Here is a 14,828-nt window from a genome sequence, read left to right as displayed (position 1 = left end):
AATTATTTAAATTTGTAAAAATTGTTGAAAAACGCGAAAAATTGTTGAAACGGTAGGTCAACACTTCTTTTCAAAATCATGTACTATATATCTCTAAAGGATTATTTTGCTACAAAAACTCTAGATTTTGTCGATGCATACGTTGAAATAAACATTTTAAAAACATCCGAATTTGAATATTTTCTGAACAATTTGTTTTTTATTGAAAAGAAAACACATACATAAACAAATAAAGATGACATATTAAGCCAAGAAAATAAAAAAAAATAAAATCATATGGTATCATAGCCCTACCTTGATATCATTGTACGATGGGAACATTGATGTCAAAAAAATTAAACGTCTTTTCAAATATAACGCGCTTTCAACAGTTTTAACGAATATGAATAATTTTTCATTCGGCATTTTCAATTCCAAAATTGGTTTGACAGTACATTGTCCCAGCAGCTGTGTCTACCTATATTCTTCTACCATGGGTTTGTAATGTATTTTGACATTTCGTTTGGTAGTCAGCTGGCTTGGAAGGGGAGCTTATACTTGGCCCACGACATCACGTGTAATATAAGGTCTCCGTGCCAAGCCAGCTGACTATCAAATGTAATGTCAAAAGACATTATTGTAATTGAAATCACAGAGCAAAAGATAAACAATAAACAAAAAAATGTAAACAAATTTTGACATTACATCTAGTCTTTAGAATTTGCAGGAACACCATGTTATTGCGCCATGGTCTTACGCGTTGACAGTTTTTCACAAACAGCTGATGGTGCCGTTTTGAAATGTTTGTTTGAGGCAACGTTGAAGATTGGAAGCTGCAAAAATCGAAAATCGCGATGTTCTCGTTTAAAATTTAATTTAGTAAAAAACAGGAAGTGACGTGCCCATAAAAAAGATAAAATACTGATTATGTTCGATATCTCTGTTGTTGTTGGAAGTTTGATCGAAAGATAAATGAAGCAACAATATTCTTATGCCACAAACATACATAACGCCACGCCATCACTTGCCTCCTCCTCATCTGGTCATACCTACAGAGAGCTCAACAATAGTACACCCAGAACATCACATCAACGCACAGTCATGTATAACCGTGACTGGCGAATGGCGTTGCGGACGCCTCCCACATATCGTATTGGAAACAGAACCGTACGGTTTAACTATCACATCGCAATGGTTATTATAGGAGCATGTGCATTAATTGTGCTTTTCTACTATGTACGGGGCAGTACCTCTTCGTCTGATGCGGCGTGGCTTAAAAATTACGCCAGTTCAACAAGTGGTCACCGAAACACAAATGTCGTTGGTGGTGTTAGCAATAGAAATCTCGCAAAGGATGTCACATCGTCGTATTACAATAATACGTATCCTCTAACACCGCCATTTGTTGGTAGACCGGGAATGATTACATACCGAATAGCCATAGTTGCTGATCTAGACACAAATTCCAAAGTGGAAACAAACGGTGCTACTGTGTGGCGAAGTTACTTGAAAAAGGGTCATATCACTTATGTTGCAGCTAAGAACGAGATATCAATATCGTGGGACAGCGGCGAACCCTTGATGTTGGAATCGGGATTTTCTCTAAAAGGTCGTGGTATGGAGCTTTCTGAGCTAGTAACATTTAATGGCCGAATTTTAAGTTTCGATGATCGGACTGGCCTAATCTATGACATTACAAATAATGAGAAACCAATTCCATGGGTAATTTTACTGGATGGAAATGGAAATAATGCCAAGGGTTTTAAATCGGAATGGGCAACAGTTAAAGATGGTTTACTGTACGTCGGCTCCATGGGCAAGGAATGGACGAATGGTTTAGGGGATTTCGAGAATGAAAATCCCATGTTTTTGAAAGTGGTTTCCACAGATGGTGCTGTAAAATCTCTTGACTGGTCATATAATTTCAAAAGACTGCGAGAAGAAGCAGCCGATATTACTTGGCCTGGTTACATGATACACGAGAGTGGTGTTTGGTCTGCATATCACAAAAAATGGTTCTTCCTGCCTAGAAGATGTTCGAAAGAAAAGTAAGTATAATAATAGTTTTCAGTTTTAGCAGTTTGCACGGTTTTGATAAATTTGTTTAATGCTCAAATGACTGCAATACATATTTAATTTCCGTTGATATGTACAGCCCAGTCATGAATAATCGATTCATAAGGAATTTCCTCCTTTTCTTTTATTATAAACAAAACTTTCTCACGGTATCATGAGTCTTCTTAAACTCTATGTTACTTCCAAAATACAAATGTAAATCAGTAAGGAAAAGTCAAAAGTCGGGCGGTGCCGGCTATATGATACCCAACAGCACAATGCAGACTTAGCAGAGCTCCCGTAACAAAATAATTTATTTAAAGAAGATCATCATTTGGCTTTAGAGCAGTTATAGCTTGGTTTCAGAGGGAACTAATATATGGAAGACATATCCAATTCTGAATCGATTTTCACTAAATTTGACGAAGATATTTTATTCTTCTATACCAAATAACATTGCTATGGAGCGCCTGATATCTCTTCGAGAAGGATTATACTATTAAAATATATATCGGAGCTGAGTTTCACAAAATGGAAGGGTACGTCCCGAAATTCACTCCATTTGGACTGATATTAGCCATTATTTGCACAATAAATCTGAAATCGGATTAAGTATATATAGGGGAGCTATATCAAAATCTTAGCCGTTCTCGATAAAGTTTGGCAGAGTTATTTTCGAGTAGTATCTGATGTCCGGTACCAAATATCATTCTTGTGGAGTGCATATTACACATGTGAGGGACTTAAACCCCCCAAACCGGATGAAAGATATATATGGGAGCTATAGCTATATATGAACCAATTGATGTACTTGCTTCTACACTGAATTCGGTGGGATGTACCAAAATTCTGGTCATTTAGACCATTTGGTACACAAATAACCCGAAATCGGTTAAAAATATGTGGGAGCTATATCCAAATCAATAGGGTTCGTCCTTGGATCGGATAATAAATGCGACCTGCAGTCTGTTCACAAGAATGTATGGACGGACGGACAGACGGACTGACATTCATAAATCGACTCTAAAAGTAATTCTCTCTTACTTCTCCATGTTGCAAACAAATGCACAAAGACAAAGACCCTAATCGCCGGGAATGGGCGAAGCGCTTGCTTGCGAAAACGCTTCAACATTCGGCAGCGTGTGACGATTTCAATGGCCGTTTGAAGGCCATAATTCGTGCCAAAGGTGACCAATTCGAACAAATCTAATCGTATTCTAAAATTTGATGCTATTTCCGACATTTTACATATTACGCATGTGAGGGACTTAAAACCCCAAATCGGATGAAACATATATATTATAATTATTATGAATATATATCTGAACCGATTTTCTCCAAATTTTATGTACTTGCTTCTATACTGAATTCGCTGGGAATTACCGAAATTCTGGTCATTTGGACTAATTTTGGCCATTTTTAGTGCACAATAAACCCGAAATCGGTTGATGATATATGGGAGCTATATCTAAATCTGATCCGATTATCACCAATCGCTTATTTTTCAATGTTACAAAAAAATGCATAAAGACATAAAATCCTTACCACTATGTGGTGTAGGGTATAAAAATGTTTACTACGATAACCGAATTTCCCTTTAAAATGTCCAAAAAATTGGAAAACACTTAGGTTCTTGCAGGTTCTGGAACAGACACAATTGTTGTTATGGCAGACAAACAACCAAGAGAAGCAAACCATGGGAAAAATTAAGAAATATAAAATATTTTTAAATTGAGTTATATTTTTAAACTCCGAGTCAAGAAAAAAATACCACCTCCAAAAACCTTCTCAAAACTCTTTTATAATGAGCATTTAAAAAACGCTCCAATAATAATTTAAAGAAAGGACTATATGTTATCTGTTATATACTGGTACTGTCTGTTTTAATTTTATTCCAGATACAATGAAACCCGTGACGAATACATGGGTTGTAATCTCCTAATTGCGGCCAATGAAAATTTTAGCAAAGTAGAAACCGTTGTGCTGGACCCTAATAATAACCAGCCAACACATGGATTTTCCAGTTTCAAATTTTTACCAGGGACAGACGATCGAGTGATTATTGCTCTGAAAACTGAGGAATTGAATGGCAAAACTACAACTTTTATAACCGCTTTCGACATACATGGAAAAACTCTGTACGCAGAGCAACATATAGAAACGGATTTAAAGTATGAAGGTATTGAATTTATTTAGTTGCAATTGGTGTAGTTTTGTACAATTACACATGTGTATTATACTATTAGGATTTAAATTAAACAACTTCCAAATAAAAAAAACACTTTGACTTACGTTACATGATTGTGATTTGTTTATAATTTTAATAAAAGTAGAAAAAAGTTTAAATGACTAAAGCGAGTGGTTTATTTATTCAATTGGGATAAGATACAAACGCTGTTTTTGTGTGTTCATTCTAATTCGTCATACCAACAACATACTCACACTTGTCAAAGGAAAAATAATAGAAATCGTTCTTCAGTTATAAACATTTTAAAAATCTTTATTATTTTTCGTTTCTTTTCGCAAATATCTTTAAATTAAAAAATGTACACCGTGTGTTTATGCATTTAAAAAAGGAAAATTGATTTTATAATTGAGATGAGTACTATTTTCTTCACCTTTTAAAAATAGTAAAAAACTTACGTCAACACAATGGAGAATGCAAAATTATTAAAATATACCTTGGTTTAGTCAATTGACGACAAATAAGCATGTAATGTTTGATGCGGCTCATTCAATGAGACAAAATCACATACAACTGAAAGAACATTTCCGAAATCATTCAAAATGTTACCAATACATTAGCAAGTGCACATTAAACTTAGAGCAGGGACGAAGGGCGCGTCCATGTGCGCAGGCGTATAAAAATCGATGATACTTGAAAATGAAATTAGAAATTTGTTAACTACCTTTAATAACTTGGAATATTTTTATACAATATTACAAAAGCGTGGGATTGGATTTTTGTATAATAAATATAAATAAATAAAGAAGTGAAATTGCAATCTGTTTTGGTTTAATAATAATAAGTTGCGGTAACCGGAAAGTTTTCTCACAGTATATGGACAGATAGAGTTCGTTTCGTTATTTGTAACATATTAGATCGAACGTTTGCGGGTTCGATCAGTGATTACTTTACTGAATGTTTCGTACATATATTTTTTTTTGGAAAAATTATGTTTGAAGTCATTTTATGATGGTTTTACAATTATTATGAACCAAATTTAAATGTCGATGGTACAGTTTGTTGTGTAAACGCAAAACCGCCACGTTTTTCTATTAGTTTAGACTCCTTGGCAGCTTTGCGTTGATCTGCTGTCGTTACTACGTCTTGCAAAGCTTTTGTTTGCTCTGGTGTCAAACCAGAAGTAAGTATGGCATACCAGGCCTGATCCTGTGCAGACAAAGCTAAAAACAAAAAATAATAACAGTAATGAGTAGTCTGCACATAATATTTATATACACTGCAAAAAATTACCAGTAATGACGTTTTTGAAGGTTACAAATTCATCGATAGCATTTTCATCCTCTTCATCATCGAGGGTTGTAGTGTATCCCTCTAGAGCGGTTTCGTTTAATTCATCAATTGAATCTTCCTCATCTTCGTCGTCTTCCTCATCATCGTCTTTGATCTCAGACTTCATTTCAAATCCAGCTTCTGCAGCCTTGGCTTTACTGTACTCGGCTATTTGTTCCAAATAGTCGGGGGCGAATTCGTCGATATCATCTTCGTCACTAGATAAAGCCTCTGTTCGGAATTAAGAAAATAATAATATTGGAATCAAAAGACATTTCTCTAAAATGTTTTTGGTTAACACAAATGAATGGTAGAGTGATTATGATAATATGAAAGCATTTTCTTCAATTGACATGTAATTCTATAGCATATCCATACCTTCGCAATCGTCATTATCTTCTTCTTCCTCCTCTTCCTCTTCCTGGGCACGTGATTCATAAGCGCGTGTAAGTCCATCAAAAAGTAAAATTAAAGAAGGTATAATTTTATCAGCAACTTCGCTCAATACTTGTGGTTTGCTATCTCCCAGCGAAATGAGAGTACAGAGACCCAAAACACACAACTTGCGATCGTGAATTCTGAAATTGTAAGAAGATAAGGCTATTATTTACGTTTACTTGAAGGATAAACTAAGGCTTGTCCATACCCGAGGAAACAGTCGGTGTCGTGAATCCATTGTTTTATGAAATGTGATGATATGGGTTCATTATTTTGTTGAGACATCTTATCCAAAATCGATAACAATAATTGGGGATTATAGTATAAGGCGGCAATGACAACCTGTAGACACATGGTGCGCAATTCTGACGATTGCACCTCTCTTGTTAGGCGACCCAAGGCCAGCTCGACAAACACCGGTATTACAGAATCAATTTGACCTTTGCATTGCAATATAATTACTTCCAATAACTTGGCAGCATGACATTCGGGATCTTCACCTGGATTGCTAGTTAACATCTAATTCAGAATAGGAGCATTTATTTAACTTGCTTAGATATATTCCATGAACAAATGCTAATGCTAAAGTGATACTTACAGTTTTGCACATTTCAAACATGGCCAACAACCGACAAGGATCCGATAAAAATGCAGGTGTATCAATGGTGACGTAATTATGTAAAGCTGGCATCATATCAATGAAATAATCTATTCCACCTTTCTGGAACACTTGATATATCAGTTCCAACATTTTCCACATTTCAGGTGATATTGTTTTCGACGTTAAGTCGTACACCAAGGAGAAGGTTTCCTCGTAGAAGTCAGTAATATTATTTTGGAATATGTGACCCACAACATTGATAACAATTGGATGAAGATTGCTCATGACCTCTGGATGGTCCTCCATTACGCTCAACAAGGTCTCAATGGTGTTCAATAGACCCATAGCTGTGATTGCCTTTTCATCGCCTCCGTCTTCCGATTCTAAGACATGGCTAAATGTGGTTGCCAAATGTTGACAAATCTCAACAGCAACCGGTAACAATTGCTCGGAGAAAGTACCAACAATCTTTTGCAAAACATTTGTGAGATCTTCATTCTCGGTCTCTCTGATAATTGTCAATAGTTCTTTGGTGATTTCTTTAATTTGTGCTTCGCAATATTGTGCAGCATCATCTTGACAGCTCAAGTACATTTGCAGTCCAATAGCGGCTTCAACTTTAACAGGTAGTTCTTGATCGTTCAATAAGCAATTCGTTGTCAAACGAACAATTTCCGCCAAAATTTGAGGATTTTTCAATTGAATTTCGCTAAAGTAGTGAAGAACCCAACAAGCTCGGGCTCGCATGTGGCCCACAGGGTTTTGGAATTCGGGAAAAACGTACGTTGTCAACATGTTCTCCACTTGATCACGATATATGCGTTTCTTAAGTAAGACATCGGCCAACGTACCGATCATATGTAAAGCACCATCCTTTTGCTTGTTGTCGGCATTCGGTGATGTGATAATCTTTACAAATTGAAAAGAAATTTGTGAAATCGTACAGTATTCCATATGGTAATGTTTCTATAAGATTCTTACTTGCATAATAATGGTCATGGCTTTGGGTAAAATTCCCTTACGTTTCTTACAGCAAGAGTGAAGCAAAGACTGGGCAGCGGGCACTGGTGTGGCATAGTCCTCAAATATATCTGCAAAGGACAACGATTAAGTATGTTTTTCTTCGTATACATCCATTTTTTTATTTTTACCAAATTTCAGCTTGATATACTCGTGGGGATCCGATTCCCACAATTCCTGATCTTGCTCAGAGAAGGACATTAAGGGGAAGAGAACATCTTGAATAATTGCAACCATGTGAGGCTTAATTAACTTCCATGAGTAGGCGTGGCTAACACTATAAAGCAAAATATGTTAAAGCAATTCCGACTAGGTTGGTCTCATGCGAAGCACTTACGCGTTTTTAAGGTACGTCAAAACATCTGTTAAAACTCGCGGCGATACATAAACGCGGTTACGATATTGATCTAGAATCTTCAGTAAAACATCCAGAACACCCTGAGTGAATGTGGGCAGATACCATTCGGCGAATTTTTGATATTTGTCGCTGACAACATTTCGCGGGCTGCCATATCTGCAATTCGATATAAACCTTTATTGTTGTACACAGTACGTTTTAATAGATTCGTTAAAAACTTACCGCTCAAACATGCGCACCATAATGTGCAAAGCCCATTTTTTGGTCTTCCACCATGCAAACTCCGGTTTTTCATCTTCCTCCAGATGTGAACAGTCTGGCACAGGACGCTCGGCAATTTGACGGCATATTTCCATCCATTGCGAAAAGATATCCTTTGTTATCAATTCCAAAGGTAAACTGAATTGCGTTAGAGCATAGTATATTTTCAAGATTTGTTTTTGCATCAATACAGATGCTTCAGACTGATCGTTCATTAAGGTCAACATTAGTTGGTAAATCATTGGTAGAAGTAGATTCATGGCTTCATTGAGAGGTGCTCGTTCCTCGGCACGTTTATATTCGTAGGTCTTCACCAATTGATACATGGTAATTAAAGCTCCATTCCATCCCTTGATGTCTGGGTTCTGAAGATAAATGCTAATATTGTCCACCACTTGAGGCCAACGACCAGGAAAATCATTCTTTATGATGCAATTTAGACACACAGCCAGTTGGACACTGTAAAATTCATAACAAGACATAAAATAGAATAAATTATTGCGCGCCAAATAAAAAATATGAAATAAGATCGATTGATTGATTATGTACCGTAGAATTTCTGGAGAATGTACAATAGCATCAACAATAGAGCTGCGGATCATGGCACGATCCTGTTCGTGTATGGAGAATGGTATGGGTTCACCGGGTTGGACTTCGTGGTCAGCCCAATTGTTTGAAATCATATTTTTCAAGTAGACAGCACCGGCTTGACGTACAGGCTGATCCACATTGTTATTCATAACAATTTGTAAAATTGTTGGTACAAATCCAATAATTTTGTGAATCTAAAAATTAATGTTAAAAGTTATTGTTAATAAAATTTATATAGCTACATTATGATATTAATAATAAATTTGCTCGATAAACGATATTCTGACATAAAAAAATAACATCTGTAATTGAAATTGTGAGTTAATGAGTCATAGCTGCGGAAGGAAATGGAAGAGAATTAAAATTAAAAACATTATTAATGTACCAATTGGATAATGGCACATACACACATAATACCGTGTGTCTGGTCTGCTAATAATGTTTACAAATGGGCTAATACGAATTATGTATGTGTACATATATCGTATATGGAAGTTACCTCTTGCACATAATAGACAATTGATTCTTATGTTGGCTATCATATTATGTATTGACTATACCATGTGATTGCTCGTGACAAATAAGAGTGATATTTTTTCAGAAATAAATGAATACATTTAATCAAAGCACATGTTTGTGTTAAAATTGAATACCGCAGCATGGCATCAACATAAAATTACAATAATTGTTTCATATCACTTGTATTGAAAATTGAGTATTTGTTCATATTGATAGTTTTAGAAATGTATATATCAAAAATATACATTTCGTTCGCTTACTTGTTTTCAATATTAAAACATGTCATTTAACAATATTTTATGGATCCACGTCTGGAAGGGCCTACATCCAAACTATGGCATTTTAAAGGATTTGATGCATTCTGCAAACAACTACAGCGTAATTTGGCAATTTATTTCATTTCATTTATTTATTTAAATGTTGCGATGAAAAAGCCATTTGGCCAATAAGTATCACAACTATCAAAAAACTACAAAAGTGTACTCCAAAATCAAAGACTACAGAGTGATACAAAATAACTGCAACAAAGTCAAATGCCATAATTTTTACACTTTTTTGTTAATTTTATTAAATGAAAGCAAAACATATCGGAAATATCATCAAATTTTAGAATAATTTTAGATTTGTTCGAATTGGCACGAAATATTACCTTCCAATGAAACCAGGCCAATATTATTTTTTTTAGTGCCAACCTTGCTTTCCTATATACTCCAGACACAATAGTCCAACGGATTGGTATCCGGGGATTTTGGTGGCCATTGTGCGCTGGAAATGAAGGTAGGAACCTCATTTTGTAACCATTCTTGGGTGGCGCGTGCTGAGTGCCATGGTGCTGAGTCCTGTTGGAATGTTAAAGGTCTGCGGCCAAATTGTGCGTGCCCAAGGCTTTAATACACCCTCCAGGATATTTTCGCGATAATATTCCGCATTCATCCTGATGCCACGGTCGATAATACGAGCGGAGAGCGACCATCGGTTGTGGCGGCGTCCCACACCATCACCATGGCCGGCGCTTGAGTTCTGGTGGCCAACCGAAGCTGACATCTTTGGCAAGTAAACACGATAATGTTGTTGTTTTTTACAAACTGCTCGACAAAGAATGTTTTCTCATCGGAGAAAACCAATTTCGGCAGTTCACCACTTTCGGCCAAGCGAAGCAACAATTTAGCTCTTTTGAATCTATTTTCTTTCTATTGCGGTGTAAGTTCTTGCACTTTATGGAATTTCAATGGTTTTACCCCGAGCTCATTTTTCAATATTTGCCGAATGGAATATTGCGATATGTTCAGCTCACGAGCCATTTTTCGGCTTGTAAACAATATAATGAGCTGTCACTGGAATAATTTTAACAGCTGTTGAACGATTTTTCGTCGAGGATTCGTCCTTGGGTCAAACAAATTTTCATTCGGACCGGGCAATAAATGCGAACTGTACTTTGTTTACAAAAATACAGGGACAGACAGACGATCGGACATGCATAAATCGACTTAGAATGTGATTTAATGCAGATCATCAAAAGGAACTATCTCTCGCTTACTTCTCCATGTTACAAAGAAATGCACAAAGACATGTGGAGTAGGGTATAAAGAATAGGGATTGAATATTGGGCCCACTTTCATTTTAGCCGTGGTAAAGTCTTCAAAATACCATAGAGTCGATTGCATTGCTTTCCTGCTAAGTGCTTGTTATCTTTAGGGAGTTTCAATTTTAAAAACTGTTAAAAATGTCGCTAATATCACCAAAATACAAAATATTCGAATGTACCGCCTTATGAGTGATAAAAGAAATGAGAAATGAGGCGATTCCAGCAGTCTCCTGCTATGGAAGAGAGATTCCATTAAAAACACTACATAGCTAATATCAAACAAACGAACTATACGAAAACGTGGACCGACTCGAACTTAACCCGCCTGGTCACCAAATTCACATGTGTGCAAAATTGTAGCCTTCTATCTCAATTTGTTCGAAAGGTAGCGCGATTACAACAGACAGATGTAGAATTTGCGCTGATCAAGAATATACCCTCCATAGTATGGTGGAGGAAATAAAAACTTAATCAAACCTTCTTCCATGACTTAATGATATCTTTGTCACAAATATTTGCAGAAAGATATTTATAAAATATATGTTCTTTAGTCTAAGTGCTATTCAAATAGTCTTTGAATTGAAAATTACCGGCTTTAAGTTTAAAAGAAAATGATTGATTTTTACTTGTCTATAAGAGAAATTCCGAAAAATTATAAATTATTAGAGCTAATTTTGTAGTACGTCGTATTTTAGGTAAAGCTATTTAACGCTTTTAAACGATACCCATATAGCTTACTTTAAAAATGTCAGGACCCACACAATCATGTTAGAATTAGTTGTATTCCTAAACCTGCAATACAATGCAGTTTTTACATGCAAGCCAAAAAAAAAAAATCAATAAATTACTTTAATTTAAAAATGTACATTTTTGGATCGTGGTTTAGCAATTTAAAAAAGCAACTCTTAAAATGTTTAATTTGAATGTTTTTATATTATTCATCTAAATCTCAGTTAAAGGAACATCCATCCATTCAATATCAAGGTAAAAGTGAAAATCCCGATGATTATTGACTGTTTTGTAAATTAAGTAGTCTTGAAAATCTATAGTGGCTGTCCAAGATTTTAGTAATTTGAAAATTATATTCCAAATATGTTTCATTAATCTTATACTAAATCAGTTAAATTTCATGTAGTTTATTCCAAATTGATTTGAAGAAAAATTGAAGTAGTAGCTAAACTCAATTTGTTCCCAATGATGTTTTTTGTAAAAATGTTAGATGTATTTCATGTACATATCGTATAAAAATACACCTTGCATTCTTCTTTGCTAAACATTTGGATAAAAAGACAACATCAAATAAAATTTCGTTCAAATACATCGAGAACGCCGACACATTATGTTATAATTGGATATTCGACTTTATTTTAAATGTTCAATATTTTCAAGATTCCACTGTTTAAAATAATTTTATTTTGACAGTAGTAGGCAACATTTTCCCATTGTCGGCCTGACATGTTGCTAAAGCGGGTATACAATTTTTGTTTCTTGGTACGGAACATATAATGATTTAAATTATGCATTTTTTGCAAAGAAAATGAACCAAATAAGGAAGATTTTCCGACTTTGCAACTTTGTTCTCTAAATTCAAAACAAATATTTTTTCTGGATTCCACAAAGATTTCACATTTTAATTTTTTTTTGTTATTTATAAACAGAATGCATTTTTTACACCTACCACTACATGTTGATGATGCTGCAAGTAAATGCTTACCTTTTAAAAAAAAAAAAAAACGCAGCAATGACAACACCTTCATATGTCAAAAATTGTTTTGCATCCCAATTGGACTTTGCTAATTTTCGTATAAAAGTAGCTGAACAAAGTAAAATAACATGCAATTCGATAATACAGGCATCCTTCATTAAGGATTGAATATCGATTTTAAACAAAAATTATATGAAGAAATACTTTTTCATTTAGAACATTCATACACACACCCTAAAACATAATTAAGTGAATTGAAAAAGCACATGTTTTTGTAGTCATGTCATCACACATAAGCCGCAAAAAAGGAAAACATGGCAATAAGTTAAAACAAATAGTTTGTTGCTTCTTCGGCGACGACAGGAATTATCTTCTTTGGAGTCCTAACAATTCTGTTATGCTGTTAGTATTAACTTTGAATATTTTGCAATTTGTACTAACCTGTGCCAATTGGTCTTCTGCCGCCTTCCTCTGTTCGGGATTAGGATCAATTGTTGCACGCAACAGCTCCGTCAGCTTTTGGTGATCCATATTTTCTTGCGTTAATTAATATATCCGTGTACAAACAAATGCAGCGATAAACCACACAATTTGTGTGCTACAATTTCAATTATAGCAATAATAAAAGCACAAACAATTCGCAAAATTATATGAAAATATGAATCTGTGGTGAACGGAAAACGTGTTAGCACCCGAAACCCGCGAGCAGAGTATGATGCCGAAGTATTCGGCCGCCGTCGTCTGTATATAAAATATATACCAGTCGGCGCCGGTGTTCGATGAACACAATTCGGGCGACTAACCCTGCGTTTACAAAAGACAAGACAAGTGGGTTAATTTGTTATTTATCAAAAGCAAGGTAGAATTAAGAAGGTAAAGTTTATCATATGTTTACAATATTATTCATTTGACAACATCTCATTGTCAAAATGATTATCACAAATCAGGGATGGAAACCTGCTTTCTATGCAGTGAAATTCCACAAGGTAAATTACAGAAAATGCAAAGATGGGAATGCGTATTTGAAACGATTTTACCTTCTTAATTTTACCACGATATATCGAAATGTTCTGAAATTTTAGTGTCCAGTTTTTAGACCCTACAATACTATGTATTTGGTGTATTATAAGTTTGATTGGGCCAAAAAGTATGTAACACATGGAAATATTGGTCTTGCATATAATGTTACATATGGATCCTGTTATCTCGCGGAGCTGAGCCGATCTAGCTATATATGTCCTTCCGTCCGTCTGTTCATGTTTATTGGTAATCACGCTACAGGTAACAATTATGGCCCGATCCTCACGAAATTGAGCATGTTTAGCATTTAGGACGTTTATTATGTGATAGGATATCACATGGTCGGCCACTACACAATATGTTAGAAGCCCCCTTATGTCCAAATCCATTTTGGAAGATTTCGCTTTTGAAATTATGTCACTGAGTACTGCCCCGATATCACCCTTAGTATTTTGAACACGAACATTTGCCCAATATTTACGCAAATCGTCGTGCTGTTAGTTTTTGTGGTCAGTTTTTACAACTAAATATTATCTAATGGTCATCCAAAATGCTAGAATTCTTCTCTGTCCTTAACTCTCTTCTCAAGGGTGTCGATTGGCTTCAATTGTGTGATTTTGAAAATTTTTCTGTTTTTGGTTCATTTGAACCTCTAAATATTTTGCCATCATCACCAAAAGAATCATCTAAATTTAGATTCATCTTTATGATTTGTTTTTACTACGATATTTGGCTATATTCGTCAACGAAATCAGCATAAACAAGCTAGAAGTTCGCCTTTGTGTATTTTGGATTTCGGCTGTAAGTTATTTTCAGCGTTTCGGTAGAATGTATTTTATCCTAAACTCTAACTTCATGCGAGATTTCGTGTCTTTTGGTTTCTATTTGTGATCTTTTTAACGGCTGAAAAATCAGGAACATTTTTGTTAGTCCATTTCAACTCATAAATATATTGCGGATATCTTTGAAAACAATAGGCCTAGCCCTTCTTAGTCTAACCCTACCCTTGTGAAATTTTTCTTGAGGATCGGTCGATAATTGCAATCTGTATATGATAACCCCAACCTGTGTTGTAAGGTGAAAAAATATTACAAAATGTATACTTCAATATTATAAATCAAATTGAAAAAATCGCATGCGATAAAAAGTATGAAAAAATAAAAAATGTCACAAAATACT

General features: G+C 35.1%; 2 protein-coding genes across 2 annotated transcripts; one reads left to right on the top strand and one right to left on the bottom strand.

Moving 5' to 3' along the window:
• The first annotated feature begins 694 nt into the window (after nt 1–694).
• Nucleotides 695–4,388, top strand: LOC131806934 (apyrase-like). Its single transcript, XM_059131839.1, has 2 exons — nt 695–2,027; nt 3,933–4,388. Exons 1-2 carry the CDS (start codon nt 952–954, stop codon nt 4,228–4,230), a joined length of 1,374 nt encoding a protein of 457 aa, XP_058987822.1. The 5' UTR covers nt 695–951; the 3' UTR covers nt 4,231–4,388.
• A 117-nt stretch (nt 4,389–4,505) lies between these two features.
• Nucleotides 4,506–13,335, bottom strand: LOC131806933 (importin-7). Its single transcript, XM_059131838.1, has 11 exons — nt 13,071–13,335; nt 8,779–9,014; nt 8,191–8,688; nt 7,948–8,124; nt 7,742–7,887; nt 7,572–7,681; nt 6,588–7,499; nt 6,198–6,508; nt 5,930–6,129; nt 5,513–5,782; nt 4,506–5,442 (listed from the first exon to the last, which is right to left on the bottom strand). Exons 1-11 carry the CDS (start codon nt 13,158–13,160, stop codon nt 5,246–5,248), a joined length of 3,147 nt encoding a protein of 1,048 aa, XP_058987821.1. The 5' UTR covers nt 13,161–13,335; the 3' UTR covers nt 4,506–5,245.
• Between the last annotated feature and the right edge of the window lie 1,493 nt (nt 13,336–14,828).

The sequence above is a fragment of the Musca domestica genome, unplaced genomic scaffold (assembly GCF_030504385.1).
Source record: "Musca domestica strain aabys unplaced genomic scaffold, Musca_domestica.polishedcontigs.V.1.1 9, whole genome shotgun sequence".
Lineage (NCBI taxonomy): Eukaryota > Metazoa > Arthropoda > Insecta > Diptera > Muscidae > Musca > Musca domestica.
The sequence above is the reverse complement of the archived record's forward strand: the minus strand, read 5'-3'. Positions and strand labels throughout refer to the sequence as shown.

Bases quoted from the DNA above. Each gene is read 5' to 3' on its own strand.
- LOC131806934 (XM_059131839.1), top strand. From the start codon at position 952: ATGAAGCAACAATATTCTTATGCCACAAACATACATAACGCCACGCCA. The intron at 2,028-3,932 runs GTAAGTATAATA...ATTTTATTCCAG, and splicing joins AGAAGATGTTCGAAAGAAAA to ATACAATGAAACCCGTGACG.
- LOC131806933 (XM_059131838.1), bottom strand. From the start codon at position 13,160: ATGGATCACCAAAAGCTGACGGAGCTGTTGCGTGCAACAATTGATCCT. The intron at 8,125-8,190 runs GTAAGTTTTTAA...ATCGAATTGCAG, and splicing joins ATGGTGCGCATGTTTGAGCG to ATATGGCAGCCCGCGAAATG. The intron at 6,130-6,197 runs GTATGGACAAGC...TTACAATTTCAG, and splicing joins GACACCGACTGTTTCCTCGG to AATTCACGATCGCAAGTTGT.